The 26,574-nt window shown below is 35.8% G+C and overlaps 1 protein-coding gene across 1 annotated transcript in view; it reads left to right on the forward strand.

The window, feature by feature from the left end:
- The window catches only part of BTBD9 (BTB domain containing 9), a 112,416-nt gene that overhangs the window by 62,535 nt on the left and 23,307 nt on the right, over positions 1-26,574 (forward strand). The window contains exons 8-10 of the mRNA XM_039568216.1: positions 8,349-8,458; positions 16,443-16,632; positions 23,884-23,991. Of these exons, the coding sequence (XP_039424150.1) occupies positions 8,349-8,458; positions 16,443-16,632; positions 23,884-23,991 (408 nt within the window). The remainder of the gene's footprint in view (positions 1-8,348; positions 8,459-16,442; positions 16,633-23,883; positions 23,992-26,574) is intronic.

Consider the following 26,574-nt stretch of genomic DNA (forward strand, 5'->3'; position numbering starts at 1 on the left):
TTTCATTCCCAGGTAAGCAATTCTTTGTTCATAGTGAAGGAAGTTATTACTCTGGTGTTTTTTTCCATGGCCATAAAGCTTACTTCACTACAGAAGTAGTCATCCTGCAACTGTTAGAAATATTTGTGCACTGGCAAGGACTGAGTTTTTCATGTCCTTTCAATGCTCTGTAGAATCTGCTATTAAGTATTTAAAAGGCATTACTAAGATCAAAGCAGATCTGTTGTTGTTACTGATACAAATATGCATTATTGTTGTCTCAAACAGGGGCTCTTTACCTGTGCAGTGTCAATTCACACACTGAAGTGAGATATTTCTATTTTTTATTCTACTTTGCTCCAAGTAGGGATCTGGGCAGTAACTTACAAAATGCTGGCTCTCCATTCATCAAAACTTTACGCTATTTATACATTTTAACAAACAAATGCATCAGCATTCATTGGTTAGAGATTATGTAATTTTTGCATTCATTAATACCCAAACCCCTATTTGTTAGTTACATTTCTCACTTCCCATGCTAATTAGTCCATATGTAGTGTTCTTCCTTCCATTTGAGTGTGGGGTCCATTTTGAGGCAGTCAGTGCATCAGTGGTTGCAATCTCCCACTGGGTAAGTATCTCCTAGAAGTAACCTATGTGCAGTTTCACTCAGTGTTAAGAAAATTTTGAGCTGTTCTGAATTAAACAGTTCTTAGTGCTTATTAAGTCAGCAAGAGAAATGTAGCAAATGTTGTGTGATACATGTGGTTCTACTCTACAATTAAAGTACAAAAAATAGGTGGAAAAAAGAGAAGGAGTGAAAACAAGAAATCATTATTTTACAATAGTTGTCTGTCTTAAATGCTCTGTCTTTAACCATAATGCAACTCTTCTCACATGAACTTGAGTTTCTCGGTATTTTATTATTTGTCTATATATACTGGAAGTCTCTGCCCTTCTCTTTTGCCATGTCATTGCTGCTGAGCTGTGTAGGAGTGTTTGTACAGGTTAATATAGACCACCTACTTGTTATCCAAACTTACGGTCTTCTTTCACCATGTCATCTATTATTTCCAGTAAAACACAATTTGATTTTAAAAAAACTAGACCTGTGAAGCTTACGAGATTGAATTTGCTGCACTGTCTGTGTTTGATGAATAGTCCCATAAATAATATTTCTTTTGCCCTTTATTTTATAGCTCAGTTCAGGCCTGCAGTAGCTAAGGGTTGGGTCTTGAATATGCTGGAAAGTATAAGCAAGGAAGTTTAGAGACACTGATTAACTGAGGTAGCAATGGTATATATGAGTACCAGGTGCTACTGCTAATGGATATAATGTCAGATGTTTTTCTCATAAAAGAGAGAACTTCATGAATTTAGAATAATATAATTAGAATATAATTGAATATATAATTAGAATATAATTGAATAAATATATTCTATAAATAGAATATAATTGGTTGATACTTTCACTGTTCTGTCTCACATCAAACATTTGTTTCACAAACATGAAAAATGTGTCTTACAGTTTCCAGTGAGGCTTCTCTTCTATTTCTTAGTGTCTGATATATATTTCATGTGAATTTCAGTCTGTATTAAAAATTTCTAATTCCATCTAAAGAATGATCATGGCTTAAAAGTTTGGCTAAGCTGTGTGTTATCAGGAGCAGAACAGGTGTTGCACACTTTACTTCTGTTAGAAAGGAACACCAAAGCAGTCAGAACTGACATTCCACTACTTTGAGTGGGACATTACTTGTCATTTTTTATTTTTAGTGGTTTTGTTCCTACAAACATTGCTCCTACTGTTGAACAATTGAAGTTGATGTTTCTTGTGACACAGTTACTGTTGGCATGGTGTTTGTAAATCTGTAAATCAATGAGTAGTACAGGGGTTTAATAACTGTATGATCATATCTTTAGTTAAGGAACCAAAGCTTGTTCAGTTAACAAAGCTATTCTTGTCCCAGATCCACACCACACTTGAATATTAACACTACATGCTGTATCATAAATGTTTAATGTAGATGAGACATAGCTTAATTAATTGTCCCACATTTCAGCATTCCAAAACTGAGGAGCAAATTTGAAATTGAGCCAGCAATACTTTGCATCAATTTTCTAACCACCTGCAACTGCAAGGAGTTTATCTGTAGGTAGAAATTTTCAAATCATAAAAATACTGATGAAATATATATTATCAGTCATTTTTATGTTACCAATACTTAGCTGATTTCATTTGAGTACTGTTTAGTAGTTTTCCAGTATAATTTTAACATAATGAATGGTAAGGTTTCTTGCATATATCCTTGGATGTATTTTTACATTGTAAGTAAAATGTTACACTGTTTGGAAAGGGGTGGTGGTTTATTTAGTTGTTGTGGGTTTAGTTTGTTTGTTTGTTGGTCAGTTTTTTAGGGGACTTTTTACCTTTTTACAACGTTTAATTCTTCATGTGCATTTATGACCCCCTTTTGAGAGCCCTGGAGGTCTTCTGTTATTCTCTTATGCCCATGAGCTCAAATACCAGGAGTTACTGTGTTTCTGATTCTGTGTAATGATTCATCCAAACAAAACTTACATAAAAAGGATTTTTTCAAAAATTGTCTCCTTTTGAAAAATAATTTTCAGCCATTTTAAAAAAAAACCCCACTCTTCTTTACCACTGTCTGTCATATTTGTTTGATGCCAGAGCTAAATACAAATTTTTGTATGTATCTTCATTACGGTTTTATAGGATGAATTTCTAAATTCCTTGGTTTTTTAAGCACAGGTCAAAACTACAGTTATTTCTTTGTTGAGCTACCTTGATGCAGATTGAAATCAATCTATTTTCCTTCTCGGTCTTTCCTCGTTTTTTTCTAATATTTTTCAGGTATTTCTTTGTCATATTGTATATAGTCTGATTCTAGTCTAGATCTAGGCAGCACTTACTGAGGTGTCATTGGAGCAAGAAATAAGTATTGCATGCTAAATTTACAGACTGGTGGAGCATGAGATACTGAGGAAAATGGAAAATATTCTCAGATTTCACTGAACAGCACTTTGCTGTATTTTCTTATGTTTTATTCAATATGTAAAATGTAGAGGCTACAATGTATCTATATAATGAAGCTAAATTGATCCAAGGTCATAAAACCTCATGAGGATGTAGTGTGAGTCAAAGAAAACGAGTCCTGTTGAAGATGATCACTTTGGAAAGAGTCTGGCTTCATGTGACACCAGCCTGGAAGGTGTGCAGAGCCAGCTCATGTCTGTTCTCTCTATCTCCCTGTCCAGTTTGTTCTAGAACCAGACTTTCTGAAGAACAATGCTTTCTTCTCTATTTAAAAACTATTTTTTTCCATACGATTTAATTTATTAGAGTGCCATTTTATGTATTCAGTAGAGATGGCATAAAGGTAAGTGAGGCTGATATTTAAGTTGTGCTTGGCTCCGAAGTCAAATCAGGGATATGGTTTAAATATGGATTTTATGATATCCAAATCTTAATATCTTCTTGTATCTTATTTTGTATTCTTATAGTGTAAGTCCATTACGAGATCAGGTGTAAATTGCAGATTTCTGCTCATATCCAGATGGGTTCTAGGAAATTGATCTGTTTGGGATTGAGAACTGACCTGAAATAAAACCAGGTGAGCTAAATTCAGATTTGAGAACTTTAGTGGAACTAGGTATGCCTACAGTGTGAAGATGGAGATTCAAGCATGTTTATCTGAAATTGGTTTTTTTCTGTTTGTCTTGGGGTGACTTTATGACGTATATCCCCTATCGCCGCTCTATGCCCAGACATGATTCCTGTGCCTTTCTGCGCCTTTAAAACTGGGTGCAAGAGAAAGAGAAAAAAAAAAAAGCCAGGCAAACTTTTCAAAGCAGCTTGTGCTCCGAGGACACAGAGATTGCTGCTGCAGAGCGGAGGCAAGCACCTTCCTGCTTTTCCCAGCTCTTGGTTCCTTTTCTCGGAAGAGAGAGACTGAGAGTTAAACTCCTTTGCTTCCCTGCGACTTGGGTTTCTTCTTCTTCTCTTCTGGACTGTTCAGCAATACCAGAACACAGCGGGACACCCTACACCGGCTGGCCCGGAGGGGCCCACGCCGGACAGCCAGCTTGAGAGAGAGAGACCACACCCACTGAAACGACTCTGAAAATTTACCAGGTTCTCTCCACAGCGAGAGGTTTTATTATTTAGCGTTATTCTTTCCCCATGCTTGCGTGCACTGTGTTTGCTAAACAAATAGTTTTTTCTTTTTCGCTTTCCTCTGAGGAATTTCTGCCCGAACCTGGTGGGGGAGGGGCAGCTGAAACCTCCCTTCTATCAGAAGATATTTTCCTCCAATTTGTCTCAAACCGGTCATTGTTTTAAAAAAATAAAAATTGGAAACCTTTGATAAAGAACAAAGCATTTGTAAACTTACTATTCTTACAGATTATTATGTATGGAATACGAAACGTATTATCGCACTGTGCAAGTGTTACTTATGTTCCAAAGCGTATCAGTGTTATTTTGGTTAAATCTTTTGAGAAACATTGGTTGTTTGGTTGACATACTGCGTACATGTGGTGCACAATTACATGTCCTATGTAAGTGTTGTATACCAATATTTTTAGTCACTTGAATGCCCCAGCATAAAATACCTGCATACACATTTATTACAAAGTGAAATGTGTTGTGTTTTCAAACTGCTTCACTGTTGGTTGTATTTCCAAAGGTGAAAATGTTTGTTACAGGCTTTGTAGGTGTTAGATGTACTTTTCCTACTGGAGTTCAACGATTTTGTCTTGTGTGTTTTATTTGATTTGTCACTGTTGTTTTCAATATTTGCAGCAGGGATTTCTTTTGGTATAAAATAGACTTTATTAGACTTTCCTTTTTAAGTGCAGGAAAACTTGTCTTCTGTCCAAAGACAGATATGCTTTTCATGTTTGTTCTGGCTTAATTCTTTATTTCATGTATTTATTTATGTCCACTGTTTTCCCACATGATTTAATGCTGGCAGTAGATTTTTCTTCCTTGCTTTTTCTATCTTCCTGCCACGGGTCTGTTAATTCAGCTGTGTGAGTCTGAAGGATTATTCGTTTTAGGGAGTTGTCAATAAATGGAGTTTAGATGGTGTTGAATAACACTGTTTCCTTCCACTGAAAGACAAGCACAATGTCTTCTAATGCCCTTGTGTGTTGGGCTGTGCCTCATGCTTCTTTGTGGTGGTGATTGGAATGTGAATGTTAGTGGTTCTAAGCAGTTAGAGGAGGTATAAAGTACAAAGAATGCAGTAATTCTAACACTGGCGTCTCATTCCAAATGCTCCACGAAGGAAAATGAAAAGCCAATTTCATAAGAGCACATTTTGTACATATTTGATTTTGTTCTCTGAGCTTGTGGTTGCTGTTCTAAGTTGCTTTGGTAGTAACTTAAGAGTGGATATCAGTGCAAAGTACCTGTTAATTTCCATTGCCTCCCCTTATTTAGTCTTCTGTCTCAATATTCTCAAGGGATTGGAATCTGTGCTTAATATATTTTAGAGTTTGTCTGTATCTTACTGGTGCTATTATAATGAAGGATTAAAATGACTCCTAGAGTATGCATATTTTTATGCTTTGACACATATGTCCTAAGCACTGTTGTGATGATGTAGGCAGCTGAGCTTTGGTGTTTGTAGCCCTCCAGGGTATCCACAGCTGAATCAGTGGTGGGATCTGCAGCAGCTGTTATCTGAACTAAATGTGTCAGCTTTACAAATGTAAAGAGCAGAAGTAAAACATAATTTAGTTGTTCAGAAATGTAACAGAGTACCTATACCATAATTTCATATAAAGGAGAAGAATTGTTCTGGGAAGAATGGGGGATGAATGAGAAATGTTGCCATGTAGGTGCCTAATTAATCAACCCAGGTAGTCCATTCAAATTTCAATAGTTTAAAATTCTATCAAGATCCAATAGAACATGCTGTTTCCCTCTAGTTAAAACAATTTTCTTTTTAGTGGGGGAAGAAAACCCCACCAAGTGCGTTTTTCTGATATTCCTGTTGTGAGAATTTTAGGACTGCATGTAGCTTGCATGTCTGTGGCTAGAGAAGTCTGTGACATGTGGATGAAATTCTTAGTGCACTTATATATTATCAGTATCAGTATTCTCAAAAAGGGCCAGGAAATAAAATAAAGGGGCAAAATTTTCATGTTGCATTCCTGTTTACCTACTAGGGAAGTTCTTTTAAACCCCACAAATTGATCAGGGTTTTCTCTTTAAAGAATGATTCAGGGTTTTTTTCTTTCTTCCAGTCTTATCAGTTGAGTCTAAAGTCCATCGACAGCAGACCTAGTCTAGGCATTGGGTTGTGATTCTTTTACTCGCCAATCACACAAAGATTCATAGATAACTTTGTGTTGTATGAACCTGCTTTGTTGTTGACAGGAATTTGAACAACTTCCAATTGCTCTGAAAAAACAATCAAGAAGCTTGTTCTAATGATACAGTTTTATAACACAAAAAATCTAAGTAAACTAGCATTTAAAGCTAATTATGAAGCAGTTTCTTGTGTTCCTATTAATCTTGTTAGTTTGTTTATTCTCTAAACTCTTTAATGCAAGGAAGCATAACTGAAGGATGTCAAAGTACATCTCCATTAGTAACACTCTGTTGGTTTGCCTGGTGCATTTTGTCCAAGCAGCACAACTCAATCAATACCTTCCTTGCTTGAGAGAGACAGCACAGTCTGTGTGGCGAGCCAGCCTCCATGTGCCCTTCAAAATATTCCAAGATTATTCCTGTGTTTATCTGAGTTCTGTGCTTTTGAGGCTGGAGGGAACAAGATCAGTTACTGCTGTCGAATTTTGGACATTATCTGTGTGTTTAGGGTTCATACTGTGGTTGTGAGTTGATAAAAGGAAAGTCATGTGGTTCACATGGGCAGGTCTGGGGAAACACTTGTTTGCCTGACTGTCAACCAAGAGTCCTGCAGTGCTCTTCGCAGGCCCTTGGCATGGCTACAGAGTAAGGGCTAAGTTCTGCTCTACTCTTAAAACACAGGGTCACCTTCTTTATGAATAAAAAATATTTTCTTCACTTTTGCATCTTTGTTTTCTACATAGAATGACTTTCAGGACATTCGCTTCTGTGATAATTAATTGATCTGTGAGTTAATATTAATTAGGCAATAGCATATAAGTCTTTGTCACAAGTCATGATTATTAAAATAATTTCTAAATGAAATTTGGAGGTTGAGCATTAGCACAGTAAATAGCTATGAGGGTTGTTTTATTGTTTAAAAAGAAAAATCTCAGTATCGAAAACTGTGTATCTTCTCAACTTGATCTGATGAAGAACACAAGCCAAAATGATGCTGTTGGTGAATGGCCATTAAGTTAGAAATATAATTACACTATGTAAGTGAGAGATTGTTTCATACCACAGATCGAGGATATTGCTTAAGATTCATACTTGTTAATTGAAATGAGTTAAATTCATACAAAGCTTTCTGCAGTGTGGGTAACCCATCTGGTGAGGTAATTGGTATTTGGCTTAGATGGTTTTCTGGTTGCTTGCTCAGCATTTATTGAGAGGGTTACAATAGTCCTTTTGAGATTTTTCAAAATTTATACTAAGAACTGTTGGATCTCTTCAGAAAATGCAGAATCAGACTGAATCGAGGTTAGTGGTTGTTTATGGAAGGTGAAGCCTGCAGGGTAATGCAGCAGGTGAATAGGTCACAGTGTTTGGGAGCAGCTCTATTTGATTTGCAATTGGAGTGTAGAAGTGTAAGTTATACCATCAGAGTAGCTTTGTTTCTACTAATATTTGAATGTTGAGATTTTTTTTCATTATTAATAAAAGATACACCAACAGAGATTGATATCCTGTACATCCAGTGTTAGAATTAGAAACAGTCATAATAAAATGGAATTAATTTTTGGCTTTTGAAGAAAAGCCTGACTCATTTGTTGAGTTTGTCGTGGCTGTATGGAATCTTTCACAGTGCTGAAAATTTGTTGGTAAAAGGATTCTTCTTCTTCTTCTTTATTATTATTGTTTTTGTTACTGTTACTAACCTCCATGAGCACATTTGCACTAACAGACCATTTCTGAATCAGAAGATCCCTCATTTTGATTTTCTTGGCAAATTATTCCAGAAGCGTTTTCAACAGGTTCCACATCTCTTTATTTTTCTTTTTAAATTGCACTGGAGCCAGCATCCTGACTAGATGCAAACCTGCTGTGAACTTTATATTCTTTTTTACTGCTTTTTCTTTTTTTAAACAGTTACTCAGTTCTTACAGATCTGCACATTATAGTCTAACTGAATCAATTATATTTAAGTGCACAGAAGTTCGTCATGTTTAACTTGTGCTATTTACCTTTTCTTGTTTTCCTGTAGGTATATTCGAATTGTTGGGACCCACAACACAGTGAACAAAGTTTTCCATATTGTGGCATTTGAATGCATGTTCACGAACAAATCCTTTACTCTTGAGAAAGGTCTGATAGGTAAGAGATAAAACCTTTTTTTTTTTTATGAACTGTTGAAAACATTTGTCTTTTTAAAGCTGGCCATCACTGCACTCTACTTCTGTTTCCACCCAGAAATCTCTAAACTGAGTTAAAGTGTTGTAAGCATGGAATTAGTTGGCTAGTCCTTACAATTTCTATGAAATTCCAGTTCTGTGGATTAATTAATGATGCTGCAGGAATGCTGAAATTCAAATCAACTCCTGCTGACAAAGCCACTGGTATTTGAGTCAGTGCTGCCAATGTGATTTTTCTTTGCATGTCACAGTATGTTTGCTCATGCCTCCCAGTAGGTTAGCCTGAATTCTGTTACAAGAATGGACTAAGCACAGCTATTTATTGTAGTGATGATGGATTTGGACATTTAGGGACGATAGACGGCCTGGTTACAACTGCTGAAAGTAAACTCTCATGTGTTGATTTCCCCCCAAAGAGCCATAGACATGCTTAGCCATGGCAGAACATTATAGTGGCTATGCTGCTATTATTCTCAGAACACCATGCTGATGGAGCTCTCTAAGCTCTGGGCAGCTTATATAATACTGTTTTTAATACCTTTATGTTACTTAAGGTTGAAATCCCCAACAGACCAATGGTACTGAATGATAAAATGTGTCACAGCAAGATTTAATATCCTTTTTTTTTTTAATAGTTCAAACAGGGTGGTTTCTGTGCCTTCTTCCATATAAACTCACAAGAATCAGATCCTTACGTTCATTGGAGAAGAAAGCATTGTGTGCCTTTTTGTAATTATCTAGGTGGGATTTCCCACAGTGTATTACTTACAGCATAAAATCAAGAATTTCAGCAAAATTCTCAGAGTTCATGCTTCTTTTAAACATATATTTAAATTTTAAATATATGTTTAAATATATATAATTAAAATATATTTTATATATATAATATATAAATATATATATATATTTATATAAATAAAAATATTTAAATAAAATATCCCTTTGACAGATGGAAGGGAAAACAGTTTTCAAAATAGGATGAGGAAGAAGATTTTTAGTAAGGCATATTCACTTGAAATTTTTTTTCTGAGAAAACTATCATTTTTAGCTGTGAAAAACCAAGACCCAATTCCTTCAGCCTGTTCCCTGTGCATTATATAAAGGCAAATCAAAAACATTCCCTTTGTTTCAGGTAGTGTGCAAGTAGCATTGTAATTGCCATTGACTAGAAAATAGAATAAGCAGTAGAGAAGAGCTGTGTTAAAAGAAAATACCTCCCTGCAATAAGCTAGTTAGCAGAGAAACGAAGTATCTCAAATTTGATAAAACGTTTGAGTTAGTGTGTGCGAGTATTTGTATGTATTTGATTTCAGATGATCAAACTTACTTTGTAAATGCTTAATTTGGGATTCAATTGGTTTTGGTTTTTTTTTTTTTTTTTGAGTGTTAACACAAAGATTGGTGATCATAACAGTAGGCAAGGCAGTGAAGCTGTGCATGTTTGTGGAAGTGAACTTATCACTGTAATTGACTCGTCTTTCATGGACTCAGTTATTTTCTGGTTGAGTGATTTTGGTGAGATAAACTATTTGATCTGTTTTAACATTTCTTAAGTTTCAAAGGTAATCAATCTAGGGGATGGGGACTTCAGATGGCTTTATTAAAAATTCTGTTTGTGAGAATGTTTTTGTAGTTACAGAATCTTGCAGGTGAATAGGGTTTGGGCAGCATAATAGTGAGGGTCTGCTGGTGTTAATGGTGATTGTTAATCGAGGGCAACTATGCTGTTATTCAGTGTGAGTCAGGCTGTTGTATGTGTAAGTCATTTGAAGTGATCAACAATAAGGAGAGGGGCTTTTAGGTCTCCACAGCTTTTTATATTTAGGAGATGTTAGTCAATACAATTGATAAAAAATTAAAAGTAGGAATTTGGTGAGTAGTTAATTGGAAGTGGGGTGTGGATAGTCTTCCGACTGTCAGTGAGGCACCAGCAGTTGTATACGCGACCCTGCAGAGTTTATGGTGAGAAAGATAAAAATGGGAAGATTTGGGAACTACTTGAGGCCAATCCAGTTGTGAAATGGGGTAGGGGCACCTATGACTATTCCATCAGAATTTTTGGCCATCAGTATTGCCTATTCAAAAATATTCTCAACAACTTTGATCCAGTAAGGTGGCATTATATCCATTTAGTGCTTTTTTTTCCTACTTCTGATAATTACCATATGGTACCATATTGTATGGCTCCCGTGATCAAGCAGACTGTCCAAGGTCCGCTTCTGTAAGAGCTCTGTATGAGTACCAATGGCTTGGCACAGATTTATTTTATTGTTTTGATGAGGATTTCTAATATTTGTTTCTGTTTCTGAAGTGATCAGATAGGATAAAGTGAACTGAAAGCAGTTAGGAAAAATCAACAAAGTATACGAAAGTGCAGTAAGCAGAGTAGGTTGCTTTTAAGCTTGACTGAGAACTTTCATCTTAAACCCTTGAAAAGCAGTTCATGGGGTTCATTGCTTATCTCATATGACATTAAATATGGTATTAAATTGGGTTAGAACAAACACAGCTGCTGTTTCTATACTCCGTTTTATTTAAAAAATGAAGTATCGGTCAGCCCTTGAAGGCCATAAAGTTCTTTCAGAAAGACTTTGTGACCCCTACTTGTACCAAAACAACACTGAAGATAATATGTGAAGACTTTGTCACTTGAAAACTCATTCCAAAGAGATGACCTCTGAGGTATTTGGTTAGGGATGTTATGTGGAGACTTGAGAGCAATTATTTATTTAATTTTTGTGAAAGATACTCAACTTGATGAGAAAGGTGTATATGCGAAGAGCATCATTTATCAGATATATTACTGCTGATACATAGTATCTATGTAATGGCTGTCACTGTACAGTGCAGATTAGAAGGCTGGTAAACAAATAATAAAAATGAACTGCTGTTTCATGGTAACAACAATTTTATGCTATTGTGTTTTTGCATACAAGCTTTTAATGAAAAATTGCTAACTTGACATTACAATTAAAAGTTAGTGTGGAAGATGATTTATACAGTTACTTTGTACAATACTGAATGTGGTACTGACATGACCCGGTGGTACCTGAGTAGCAATTTTGAAGCAAAAGTAGCAGAAAATGCTCTTTATAGCACTGTCTGGTGTTTAAGTGTTGGTTTACAATTTGTTGTCTTGTGAAATGAGGTGACAGAAATGAATTTAATTATATGAAATTATTTCCTTAATGCAGACACTGGGGTTGAGATGTATTTTTCTTTTTGGCATGGTATTATCTCTAAATGTGTAAGTTAACGGTTTTACATATTAAATTCATGGTATTAACATAACAAGGATGCAAATATTCTTTAATCTCACAGTCATAGTGCTTGCTTATAATGAACTTCTGCTTATGAAATTTTAATGGTGTTTAGCCACTAATATTTAATCTAGAATACAAAACAAAAGAATATTTTCACTAGCAAGAGACTGCTTCCTTTGGAAGCAGTACCTGGTGTCATGTGATGTATTATAAAACCTTCTAATCTGCCCAGTGACAAGAAGTTACAACAGCATTTAAAGGACTGCTTCTGTGCAAGGCCTCTTTAGGTTTCTGTGAGGTTTTTTCCCACCTTAATAGAGGAAAAAATTCCTCTTTTCTGCCTCAAATGGAAAAAAAATTGATAACCTCAGTTCTTTAATCGCTACTGAGTGCTGAGGGGCAGTCAAGGACTATGTGGGCTTGACCAACCTACTGTCTGAGCCGGGTGAAGGTCACTGGGAGTGCCATGTGGACGGCTTTTACACGAAGTAGTGTTGGTCTGTAGTCTGTCTCAGTCTGTCAGACTCTCTTGTAACTTGTACATTACAGACGAAAGAGAGAACAGTGAATAATGACTGAAGAGCAGAAGATGGATGTAAAACACTGGAATGTCCTTGGTCACCCTCTGGGGAATGTGGTTCAGTACTTAGGAATCACTGTGAACCTTCATTTGTGTGCTGTTCAATGCCTTAGGAGAACTTGTTTTAAAAGGGATAAAATGATACAAATAAATAAACATTCACTTGTCTTTTACTCTGTCAGTTATTTAAAAAAAAAAAGAACAAACAAAATTCAATTTGTAAGAGGGAGAAACCAGTCATATCGGTTTCCTAGTATCTGGTTCAGCTTTGTAAAAGATTGTTTTGTCTCTCCCCAAGGAAGCACTGAGAATGATGGGTTTTGTCTGGTTTAATGTTGACTCCACACAAAGCTATCACATTTTGTTTTCTCTCTTTTAAAAAGGATCACATTTTTCCAAAACGATGCAGGCTTACCCAGCATTATATATCAGCTCTGCTGTAAGCATAGCTTTAGGAAATTATGAAAAAATGAAGACTAAATCTAAATATTGCAGGGATTTTTTTTCCCCCTTTTTCTGCAAGGAAGGACAGCCACATGGTTGGTTTCAGGAGAGATCTGTTCACATGGTTCCAGTTCCTTTTTTTTTATGCTTTTCTGTCTGTTTCCAGTGCTACAAGGAGGGATGCACAGTTCCTAAAACAACTGCTATTTCTGAAAGCCTTCTGCAGGCATAACATTTAATGAACGTCCTGTAGCAGCCAATTAGTTGACAATGAAAAGTATGGCCAGTTCTAGTGACTTGATTGGTTTTGTTCTAATTTATTGGATTAGGAATCATGAGCTGTAGCAGGTATCAAGTGAAAAATCAGCCTTCCTTCTCTGAAGTTTTTCTAATCCAATTTCTGACAGTTGGACAAAAACACATATTAGTGGGGTTTTCTTTTCCAGCTAAATATGACTTGCAGGAAGCTTTACACTGAAACAGGTGGAAATACTGTTGATATTTGTTTGAAGTTGATATTTTTTGAGCTCTTGATTTCTTTGAGTAATTTGATTGAAGATTCAAATTAAATGTAGCAATTTCATCAGCAAGTTTCAACTCAAGAAAATAAAGAGTATGTGGAATGAAAGACAGGACATGTGACTGTACTTTTAATTAACAGAAAAGTCTGTAGACTTCGTATTTTTCCTACCATGTAGCAAATAAACAAGGGCTAATTCCTATATTGAATAAAGATTAGACTTAACAAGTCTTCTGGCATGTGGAAAACAATGATAGCAAAATACCCAATTTTTTTAATTCTTTAATACAATATGATCAAACTCTGAAATAATCCTAGCATCATTAATTCTCTCTTTCTTTAGTCTCAGCTTTCTATTTTCCAGCCATCCAGTGAGGAAACTTTTGTCAGCCTAGGAGATGTTCAAGTAGAGAAGGAATGCAATTTTATAGTTAAAAATTGAGCAACTGGAAGCTGAACATTTAACAGACGTCATCATGAGAGGAAAATCACTCTTTCATACTAGCTAAAACAAAAATTTGTTTATTCTACTACAATTTCTTGGTTATAGTTTCTTCACAGTGATGGTTTTGTGTCTTAAGAGAACTCACTAAAATGAACAGTTGTGTTGCAATGATGACACATAAGCAGAGAACCTTTGACTATTGCCTAGAGTGCAGTATAAATATATTCAACAGTCCATAATGCTTTAAACTGTTGCTTTCCTATAAAATAAGACTATGTAGTAGATCTGCTCTCTTCCTGTATGTTTATTTTCGTAATTCATTTAAGGTTCATTAATGGCCGGTTTTGTGAACTGGTACAAAACCCCACTTTATTCTGTTCCTTTGTGTGTTGCAAAACAGTATTTGAGGATTTTCTCTCGTTTCCCCACCCACCCACCCACATTGTAGTGGAGTCATAGTGGATAGACAGAAAGCAAAAGCTGACCTGTCCAGAATAACAAATGAAAGGAAGTATTCTGCACTCAGATATGGAAGCCAGTTGGCAGCAGCAGCGTGAATTTTTTTTTTTTCAGAGTGCTTCAGGGGAAAAAAAAAGTTCTTATGAAAAATCAAGTATGCTAAAAAGAAAAAGTACAAGACACAAGCTTAAGGAGTGATAAATAAATATGACTGAGACTACAACACATTTCTGGTACATTTTTATCTTGGAAGATCTCTAAGGACAGTTGAATAACGTATCTGTCTTATCTTTAAATATAGCCAGTATAGATGACCCTTAGGCCATGCCTTGAAAATTGCAATTCTTTATAAAAATACTATTGCTAGAATTAAATATACTGCCAGTTCTTCATTGCTCCATACTGCAGCATAAGACAAAGAGACAAGAAAGTAAGTTTTAATAAATGTTTGACACTGGTGTCCTGTAACCTCAATCATCTTCTCCTTTTGTTTGCTTACAGAATGTGTATGTATTGCTAACACACATCTTTTCTGTTCCATAAAAGCAAATCAGACTTTTCAGCCCAAAACTGCTGTATGAACAGTGGGGAAAAACCCCAGTTTTTGTATTTGTAATCTTTTCTTTCCTTTTCGCTGACAATGTTGGTTACTGTAAGAGCTTAATAGCTCATGGATTTAAAAAAAAAAAAAAAATAGGAACAAGACTGTTGGTTTTGATAGTATGTATTTGTAAATAAGCAGCCTAAATTGAAGCAGAAATTCTGATGGGAAAAAGGAAGACAACCAAAAGACTTTAACATACACCACAGAACAGAGTCCCCACCAGATGGTATTTTTAATAAATTTATCAAGCGGATATAGAAGATGATAATGAATGTTCAAAATAGGGAGTGGCAGACTCCCTAGAGAAAAGGAACAGTATGGCACATTCTGCACACTTCAATTAGTCAGAGTCACTTTCTAATTAGCTGTCCTAGGGAGGACCACAGAATTATATTAAAAACACACCAAGACAGTTTCTGTACAGTTTTTAAGGAGTTTGACTAATGAGGGTAACATCTTATTAGGAGGTCATGGTTTAGTGCAGAAATCTAAGTGTGAGAAGGAGCAGGATGATGCTCAGAGGGCATGCAGGCAAAATATTGCATGAACTGAGCTGCTCTGCATTCAATTAATCACTTACCTCAGAATCTGTTTAGAATATGCCATGGAGCCTCAACACGAGCACTGATTTTGACACTATCTTCTATTAATTTTCTTTTTTACCAAGATTTCTATAGCTTCCTCTTCCTATTAAAAAAAACAGCTCTATGTAGAAGATGCTTTAAAACCTGTATAAAATGAGTACACAAATAAGCTCCCTTACTCCCAGAGAGGAGAGGAAGAAAAGGAAGTCAAGGCAAACTTTAATTCAATGCCACTACTCTTAGTTTGCAGTTAGCCTTTGCTTTGTTCAGACTGTTCCCAGTGAAGTACTTCAAATGTGTAACACCTGCTTCCTCGTAAGAGTTTGGGAATTGTTGAATGCCTCTCTTCAGTAATAGGGGAATCAGGAGATTTCTAGAGTAGTAATGTGGAGGTTTTAGTAAGTTTCTGTGAGCAGACAGAGATGCTAGTACATTTGACAGTGCAGTAGATTTTTCAGAACTGGTTGCTTTTCCACTGCCTTGGTTTACTACTTGGCAATGGGCTTGCAGTTTTTTCCCCTGTGTTTTTTATGGTGTTTTCGTTGGTTAGTGGCTTTCTTAAGATTATGCTTCTGACACCAGTAGTGCACTGAAATCACAGAATCCTAGCTCTTCATGGAAAACAAATGCTTTTTTTGCATGCTGAAGACTTGTACAGTTAACTCTGAAATTTCTCATAGCTATGTTTCAGCCATTTTTGGAAGTTGTAGTAGAGAGAGATTTTATCATGAAAACAGGAAGAAATTATTTCAAAATTTCTAGCGTTTTGCTGGACTTTTTTCCCAATTGTATTAAAAGAGTGCTTTCACATCACCAGTAGTGAAATCCATCTGTTAATTTACCAAGCTATTCTGGAATCAGTGCTATAAAAATTATCTGTACCACTTGTTCATCACTTGTTCATAGTTCATGTTATGTGAGTTACATTTCCTTCTGTTGATCATGTTTTCTTTTTTTTTTTACCAATTCTTCTCCAGAAATAAAGACCATTGGCATCTGAACTGTTTCCTGACTGTATGTTTGTCATCTCTGTGTTTTAATTCACAGTTCCCACTGAAAATGTTGCAACAATTGCAGACTGTGCCAGTGTGATTGAGGGTGTAAGTCGCAGTCGCAATGCCTTATTGAATGGAGACACAAAAAACTATGATTGGGATTCTGGATACACATGCCACCAGCTTGGGAGCGGAGCTATTGTAGTACAGCTGGCACAGCCCTACATGATTGGATCAATACGGTAAGAGGATTTATTTTTCTCCAAATTAGGGGCCACAGTGAAACTTTTGCTGAGCAGTTATTTTCTTTAGAATGTATGGCATTTGGAAATGACGTTAATTAGGGGACTAGCTTAGTGGTTGTCATTTGGCTTCATAATTCAGTACGATAGGCCTGTTAAAAATTAAATGTGTGAATTATATGTCAAGATAACAGAGTCCAATTCTAGAAAATATTACTTTTCAGAGGGGTAATAATAGTAACAGTCAAATTATAAGATTAAAGTTACATACTTTTTTAAAATAGAATTAATTGCAATCTCACTTATGATTAAGTAGGTGCAGTTACTCTTATCCACTTCAAACAATTTTATTGAAGAAAATAATCATGTCAAGTCAGCCAGGCTTCCTTTTCGCTATACAATTAGTGCTAATTCTTGCTTAAACATGAAGGGTGTAATAAAGGTACAGCAACCTGCATACTGATTTACGAGGCTGGATTAATGAATGTGTTTAGATTTGTACTGAAGTTTAGTGGGCTGTTTCTACTGTGAATGTCTGTATACATATGAAGATCAAAATTTTGGCTGATATAGAGGCTTAGGAAATAGATAAGAGAGCAGGATTTTTCACAGGTGAAGACAAAAATATTCTTCCCATCTTCAGATTCTCTGACTATAAATGTTTGGGGTGTTTGTTTCATAAAATCAGACGTACAAAACCTTGTCTTAATGCCATCATGGGCTTTCTACATTTTGACTATGTAGTCAGGGACTTAATTTGTATGCTCTGTGACAGTAAAATAAAGATTTCAGAAGTTCAGAGTACCAGTGATCAAAGGCTGAAATCCCAGGTGAGTGCTGGCTTGCAACCAAGACCATGTACATAGATATGTATTTCTAGGAGCTCAGTGCCTTCCCCCTGTTAGAGTTGCCTCTTCAAACTGATGAGCCAAGTGAGACTTGAAAGCTCTTATAACCGCCAGTTTCTGTTTTATGTGGTTTTGGTTTTGGCCTATGGCATTGTTATGATGTTCATAAAACTTTGAAGCTAAAGTTCCACATCAGACATCCAGGCATATCCCTAACCCAACAAAAGTTGTGTTTTATCTGTATGCAAGCTGTGGATGTAATGCGTAATGCAAGTCCAGGATTGTTCTCGCTGTGTGAAGCAAGTCGAGTAAGTGTGGTTGGCAGCTTTCCAAACTCATTTGAGTTTGATGTTTTTAAAATTCTGTTAAATATTGCATCTCAAGTAGAAAACCAAGCAGTACTCACATTTCTTTAAACAGATAATTTTTAACAGAAACTGTAATTCCATCATTTTCATGACACTTTAAACTTCAGTAGCAGTTAAGGCTTTGGCCACATGAAAGATTAAGAGAAGAATATACTAACTAGGATGCATAGTTTCTCAGTTCATATTCTCTGTCTTCCTCTCTTACTGTTTTCTGTTATCCTTCAATTGATGCATTGTACTGTCTTTTCCAGTAAGTGAAAACACCTGACTTTTCCTGTAGTAAATGCTATGCTATTGTTTATTCTTGTGCAGAAGATTTTTATGTCTCTTTATTAAATAGTGTGTTAGATGAATTCAACTTTTGGTTGCCAAGAAATGATAATTGTATAATGAGCAAGCATGTAGGGCAAATTAAAAAAAATAACTCAAACATTACATAATTCAAAACTAATAGGCATTTAGTGATTTATGTGGTATTGAATAGTACGGCTACAGGTTCAGAGTCTCATCTTTCTTTGTCAGTTTTCCTGCATGTATAGTACAAACAAGATTAATAGCTTACTTTCCAAAAACAGCAATAATAAACATCATCGTCTGGGATATCTTCTGACAGAGGAGACTACCTGCATTGCCTAGAGACAGAAATGCTAGCAGCATGTCGCTTTTTCCTTTTTGTGTACTGCCTAGAAAAACAAGTGCTTTGAGTTGCAGCCATGTCTATTGCAGGTCATAGGCAGCCAAGGGGAAGGTGCCCCTTGGAGTGGGGAAGTGAAGTTTCACTGTGTGGCATCTACAGCTTTGGCAAGGGTCTGGAACGTGTTCTATATTACACAGTGCTAAAGATGGTGACAGCAGTCTCTATTTAGTGTCAGGAAATCAGATCATATATTAACATAGATGACAGAAAAAGTCTTAGTATTTAATCCTAATGAAAGCAGGAGAATTTTTTGTTAGCAGAGTATCTGCCACAACTAATGGAACTGTGTTCACTGCCTGTTTTTGTGCTGTTTGCTTGGCTGAAAACTCCCTTGATTTTATGCTCCCACCTAACAGAAAAAAATTCTAGGACCATTTGCTTTAGGCTGGCAGTACACCATGACTGCAGAATGACATGAATTCTGCTGCCCTCAGAAACTGAGTCATTATACCCATGGGTTTGCATTTTAAGTGAATAATTAGGAATTAAAGTAGGTATCTTTTTAGTTCGGAAACATGAATGTGCCATTGGATATATTTATTTCAGAGAGGGTAAATATATAAACCTTTGAAAAAAGATAGTAGCTGCTTTTTGTCTATAGAAATTGGAGTACCACTGGAGAGAGTCTCCAGGACATAATGTGTTACCATGGCAACTAAATTCTGAGTGTGAAAAAACCAGAAGAACTGTTGGTTCTCAAATACACCTTAGAAATGCAGAGAGTTCAATGTTTCAGGAATATATATTGTATGCATGCTTTCTGCCAAAGTCATCCCAATGTCTAAGAATCTTAGCACCCTTCAGGTTGGAAGAAGACATCTCGCATCAGCTTCTTTCTCAAAGGAGGGTCAGCTATGAGAAAGGACCATCCTAATCAAGGCTTTATGGCCTCAGGCCTTGAAAACTTCCAAGGAAGGGAATTCCACAACTTGTCTGGGTAGCCTGTGGTAACCTGCTGCCAGGTATTGGCAAGTCCTGTTAGGTTCCTCGTCAACCCCCAAGCCTTCTTAGGCTAAACAAGCCAACTTCCCCAGTCTCTTGCACAGGGTGTGTGCTTTAACCTCATGACCATTTTGTTGGTCCTCTGCTGGAATTGCTCAGATGTATCAATGTTGTATTTGAATCCAAAAAGGGATTCAGTATGCCAGGTATGATCCAACAAGTGTCAAGTACAGAACAATAGTCCCTTTCCATTGTTTTGCTGGCTCAGTTCCTGTTGCTCCAGCTCCGTGTGATTCTAGCCTTCATTGCTAAGGAGGCACATAGGCAACTAATGACATCTGATCAATTTGACTCAGGAATTCTATGGGAGAGCGTGTTGAAATTTTGTTAATATTGAATACTTCTTCACATATTTGTATATGAATTTGGAGCTCTTGACTTCCATGTCAAAATTTACTAGAAATTCTGAAAGAGGTCTAATGACAATCAATACTATTTTCTAATAGAGAACACATGGAAAATATGGAGATTTTAACCCATCCCTTTCAATCCAAGTTATTCTATGATTCGATGGTATTGTTTTAAAACAATTGTTACTGAATCTTAGATTAATAGTCTTCTAGGGTATGAAATTTTAAAAAAATATTTAAGATGTTTATTCTTTTATTAGTTCTCCGAACAGCTTACAAGATACTTGGAACAGTTAACAGAGTAAATGTTAGTTTAGGTGTTTTTCCACGTAGTTGCCTGTCTGAACACAAAATATCCTTCTCCCTTTTGTCTCTGAAAAGGCCCATATCAATGACAGGAAAACTATAGAACAGAAAGACAGAAAGGTGTGTCTACCATAGTAAACATAACTTAATTTTTAAATGGCTAAAAAACTTGAAATCTTGCAGCAGCTACCATATCACAATAAATTTCTATCTAATTCTCCCTGCATTTATCTGGAATAGAAATATTGTACTATTGTGCTACAGTCTTCGGCTGATTTTCCCTATAAATTAAAAAAAAAAAGAAAAAAGATTTTTTAGAGTGTATGTGGTGGAGATGGAATTCTATACAATAGTGATTTTCATGTTAGAATAAATAGAAATACTTTTTGTCTTTAGAAAAGTACATGAACTACTTATCCAACTTCAATCTTTTTGAAGACTTTAATGCTAGTATGAATATGATAGCTTTTCATATTCAGAATTATCCTTAAATTAACAAACAATATCAATTAACTTGAATGTGTTTTCTGTTTGCTTATACCATCATCATATACATCTCTTACGGTTTCTGATTTTCCATACCACTTCCACTTAGGAAACTTTTCTTTCTTTGCTGCTCATTTTCTGCACTTGCCTGAGTTGAGAGTAAAATCATGACTCAGAATCAATGATCATAGGAACGCTTAGAAAATATGCAGAAATTTTGTCTCCTTTGTAGGATCTTTGCAGGAAGAAAGACTGGTTTCTTGCAGGATAACTACTGAAACATAAATATCTGCAGAAAATTGAAGGGGTTTATAGACAGCCAGAGGCACAAAGGCAGCAACAATTGTACAAAAAAAACCTCCTTCCATGTGGTTTTGGTTTTTCTTTCTTTTTCTTTCTCTTTAGACATGTGTTGCTACCTCGTTTTAATTTCTGTCTTTTGGATTTTTACAAGTATGCAAGTGGTTTATGAACACAGTACTGTCAAATATTTGTGTGTGTGTCCTCTGTAGTGACTTACAGTACTCATGAAGCAGGTGTCATCCTGTCAGGTGCACAACTAACATTGTTTGGTATTCTGCTAACACCTCCAGTATATGTAGTTATGCAGCAGTCTGAACCAAACAATCTTTTTTACAGAAATCTAAAAATAAAAAGCAAGCAGAGACAGCACAAAATGTTTTTAGAAACACAGAGCATTCAATCACAGGGCAATGCATGACATTTAGGGACGCATTGTTTAAAAAAGTACTGCAGCATCTTTTTTTTGTAACAGATAGCCAATATAATCATTTTCCTATGCTTGTAATGTGAAATTTTATTCATATTTGAAAAGCTTTTATTTTATAAAGTGAGGCATTGAGAACATGTGATGTAAGTAGCAATGTCATATTAAATGATTCACAGGCTTAGACTCTAGATACCCAAAAAAGAAATATGTTTAAATCTCACAGTGTTGCAGGGTGTAAGCTGGATAAATCTTCACTCAATTTTTCTTTCTCAGTCCTGAGGGCAAGATACACTAATGAGCTAATTTAGCTTTTTATTTCAATATGGAAAATTCTAAGAACATGAGGAATTTTGCTATAAACAGATGCATTTCCAATGGGTATAGTTCTGACTTTTTAAGTGGAATATTCTCTTTCTTGTCATTTAATATTCATCCTAGCAAAACATAGCTTCAGTAAAAAAGTTTAGCCTGGTAATTTGTCTGTAATGTGTTGCAAAGATTGTTGTGCCTGGCATAAAAAGTGGCCTTTGTGCTCAGTGTGCACTGGTGAATATTCAAGTTGTCACCTGAAAGTTTTCCACTGCTTATCCAGAAAGGCATTTCAAGCAGCGTAAATTCCAAATAAGTTCTATTGTCAGTCTCCATCCTAAGACTCTCCTAAAAAAGCTCCTAAAGAAGAAATAACTTTTTCTTTTCCTTCAGAAGCATCAGAGAAACAGGAATCTACATTTAGCATTCATGCAAATTTCACTTTGGGAAAGAGGCCACCAACTTTAATTCATTCATTGTTTGGTTTGTAATAATTCTAAACCGTATGATTTTTTTAAACTTATTTAATGAGATTAGGTTGTTTTGGGAGAGAGCAATTGTATATTTTTGAAAGGAACGTGTATGTCCTGTTAGCCTTTTGCTTTAAAACCAAGCCAGCTGTATTTTAATTACAGTATTGTTAGTTGAAATTACAGTCACCAGTGTGCTTCTGATATTCAAACTCTTGATCATGGCTTTGAAAACATGGATCAAGGAAACAGCACTGAGTCACCATGATAAAAAGGATTCCATTGAAAAGCATAATTAGCTACATTTTGATAGCCTTTTTGAAAGAAAACAAATTTATGAACGTTTTTGATTTTTCCTCTTTTTATCATTTAGAAGACTTGGTTTAAATATAATGTTAAATCAATTCAGGACCTGTTGATTAGTAGTAGTTAACAAATAGAGGATTGTACTCAGTAAACTTCTTTTTTTAAGAAAACGCACTTCATTCAGTGTCTTTGGAGACCTTTCAGCTGTAGTAAAGCAGAATGGGGATAATCTGATGAAGGAGAGGGGTTGAAGTTGGGTGGTTATGTTTCAGGGTATGGAATTTTTTTTAAGTCTGTCATGATGGCACAGGCAACTCTTTTATTTTTTACTAAGTCAACTCTGACTTTTTAAATTTGCAAATAGACAGTATTAATATGTGCTGAAAGACTTTTGTTGAAAGTGTTTTATTTTATCTTCTTAAAGCTACTTTTGACAGCATATTATTTCTGATAGTATTAACGAGCTAGATTCAGATTGTTTTGAATCTGCTTGGCCACAAGACCTAATTCCACTTTTAACACTGGGATTTCAAAAGCTGAAAAGAAAGGGCTGAACTAGGTTGTTTCCCTCTGTACTTGGAGTTGGGAGGCTGCACCTCAAGTACTGTGTCCAGTTCTGGGTCAAATATCTCTTACAACCCGGAGATAATACGCATATAAAGAAAAGTAAAGAAGATACATTTGCCAGATGTGGGTTTTGATACTTAAGCTAAATGACATCCCTGATGCTTTAGGCCTTCCTCTCTGTAAGACAAGTATGGAAATCGAAGGCTATTCAATATCACTTAGTGTCCTTCCTGAAGGGAATGCATGTTTGTTTGACCTTTATTGCCTTCCTTTTTCTTCTGCCTTTTTAGCAATTTGTTTAACAATTTATTGCCTTTTTTCTCTTTTTGTGATGAACCAGGACTGGGAATTTCCATGTTCTTACTTTCTTCTTTTTAATATATTTCTGATATATTTACCAAACCCAAGAAAATACAATTAAGAAGGCAGCATAGTCCTTTTAATCACACTTTTTTTTTTTCTGTCCCTTCATAAACTGACCTTTTGAAACAAACCTTTTTTTCATATTTAAAGAAGGCAATGCCACGTGGGAAATAAATTAAAAGTAATTGGATGAATGTAATAGATTAATGTTTAGAAGTTGGTTATTATAAGCCTGTAAGTCTATCACTGCCCTCAGGATAATAAGAATAGAGACACCGTAGTTTGAGACAGCAAAAACAATAAAGACTTTGTTGAGTGTTAGAGGTACATTCCAAAAGAGACAGTTACATTTAGAAAGGATTAAGTGGAGAAAATAAAGGGCTGGAAAACTTAAGAAGTTTGGTTTGATATTTATTTAACTCTTCACTCAACAACTTCTTCATGTGTAGGTTGCTACTTTGGGACTGTGATGATCGGAGCTACAGCTACTACATTGAGGTTTCAACGAACCAGCAGCAGTGGACCATGGTGGTGGATCGCACAAAAATTTCCTGCAAGTGAGTTTAGTTTTTTCCACTCATTGGCACAAATTAAGAACTGGAAAATGGGGTTTTTGGGGGGTTTTTTGTTCAGTACTTACATAGTGAAAAGAATGATCATTGCATAACCTGTAGATTAATGCAAGGCTTTCAAACCAGAATCAATTTCTTAAGAACCACATTGGTACTGGATCTTCGGACAATCAGTTGAATTCTTCATTCATAAAAAAGTCTGCCTATTATACCCTTGGTATACCTAGTAATCTGTGATCACTAGAAGTTAAACCATGTTTTTCTGGAGGTCACATATTTATGGTGATCCCTAATGTTAAACCATCCTGCCTTGGGAAGTGTGGTAGGAGAGGGAAGAGAGCATACTTCATAAAGGATTTTGGTAATCAGATATCTTCTTCCCTTATCAAAATGCATAACTGTATTGTATGACATTTGAAGGGAGTGGGGAGAACGAGAGTAGGAACCAAACCATAACAGACCAAACAGTTGCCAAAGCTCTACCTTGTCTCTGTTCAAAATTAGAGTACCTGACTTATACACTGAACACTCTGCTTTCGAAAATGACTCTTCCAGGGAAAAAATGTGCTCCTTAACCAGAGATAAAGAAGAGAAAAACTTTCCTTTTCATTTGAATACTTAAAGCAGGAGAAATCAGGCATGAATACTCTCCATGTATATACCCTCCATTGGCTTTACTGCAGTTTCTGCTGATTAAACCCATTCCTCGAGTATGGAAGAATAATTTGGTGCTGAGAGCCTTCTTAAACTACGTGATGATGGTTCTAATTCCTAGCAAAGAATGACCTAGATACTGGCCATGGGACTGAAAAGACAGTCTGCAAATTTATATATTACATATCCAGAAGCCAGGTATGCTCAGCATTCAGTGAATGTTGATGGGATATGATTTCCTGATTAAGCCCCAGGGAAGCTCAGAATTATAAAAATCTTACATCTTTCCTTTTCCCCAAGTCAGTTTTCCATAAGATGTGCTTTCTTTCTTTGGACAAAATTCAAGTCATCAGCTTATATGGGGTCAGCCCCCACCCATCTTGTTTATGTACCAACCAAAACAAAATTGATTTTACAGATTCAGAGGTGTTCTGAATTCTCAGTTTGTCACATCAAGCAAGAGAGTTATTCAGTCCTTTGTAGCAGCACTGCTGACACACATTTTTCTAAAGTTTATATTTCATCTCTTCACAAACAGTATGACTCAAATGCTTTACAAAGCACTCTGGATGTGTTGGTGAAGGAGAACTTGACACGTCCTTTCAGTGCCTGTAAAGGGCAGGGTATTGATGAGCAGAAAACCTGGGTTCTGCCTGCAGGTCTGGAGAATGATTAAATCTTCACTCGTTCTCAAAGACATCTCAGCGTAATAGATAAAACTCATCTTTTTGTCTGCCTCCAGCAGCGGGAGCACTAAAAGGCTGAAATCACAAAAGGGAGAGAAAGAGGCACTCAGGAATCTTTGTGCACTTTTTCCTTTTACATTTTGATATTAAAAGCCTATAACAGTCAAAAGGAGCACTTGCTTGAGTATGCAGGTGCAATTGCTGATTGACTGCCCAGTTCAAATATCTTTTCACCATGTTCAAACTACGCTTTTTTGCTTTTTTTATTATTTTCAAAGCCTTAGCCTTGAGCAAATAGAAGTACATCCCTGAAGTAAAGATAGCTGCCTTCTTTGGGTATACTTCAAAATCTTGATTCAAAACATAGGTACTCTGGAAGCTCTCAAAGCTGTGACTGCAGGAACCATTTTCATGTGGATTAAAGAATTGCATTTTGCCTAACTTCTTGCTCTGACAGATGTGGAGTCAGCTGGCATAATGCCAGTCTTTAATCCTGAAGTCTACAGACATAATGTGTCCTAGCACTGTCTGTAACTATCTGCTTTAAACAGATACAAAGACCTGGTCATGAAGCTTCCAGAGTTCACTGGCCATTAAATTTCAGGTGATTTCTTTGCATATGATAGCATTTTTTCATGTTCAATTTATATCTCTTGCCTTTATGATCAGAAAAATAGACCTTTTTTTTTTTCCAGTCAAAGAAACTAAATATGTTTCATTTTATTTTCAGGAATGATTTGCAGAAATGCTGAAGTTATTTCAGCTGAAAAATTACTTGAATTGTAATGGCAGTTTGATAACTAAGTATATGTACCATATAAAAATAAATATATACAGTAATATCTATAATATCAATATTTCTCTCTAGTAAATATGTTAAATATATAAAATGCTATATAACTGTCAAATGCTAAAATGCTAGACTGGTCTGTAAAGTACAGAGCATTGTAATTTCATACAGTCTGTAATTACATACAGTACTGGAACACTTGATTTTTTTACTGAAAAATACTGAAACACAGTGTGATCTCAAAAAGCCATACTCTTAGTGCTTAAAAACAGTTGAATGTGGAATGGATGAGACGTCATTCAGTGGCTCATGTACTGAATGAAGGCCCTCACTTAAAATTGTTGGCTAAACTTTCAATATGGTGATGGAGACTTCTTAATGAAGAGGGAAAAATTGAACCAGTCACTGCCTGGAATATGTGAAGAACTAACTTTTTGG

This window comes from Corvus cornix, chromosome 3 (genome assembly GCF_000738735.6).
Source record: "Corvus cornix cornix isolate S_Up_H32 chromosome 3, ASM73873v5, whole genome shotgun sequence".
Classification (NCBI taxonomy): Eukaryota; Metazoa; Chordata; class Aves; order Passeriformes; family Corvidae; genus Corvus; species Corvus cornix.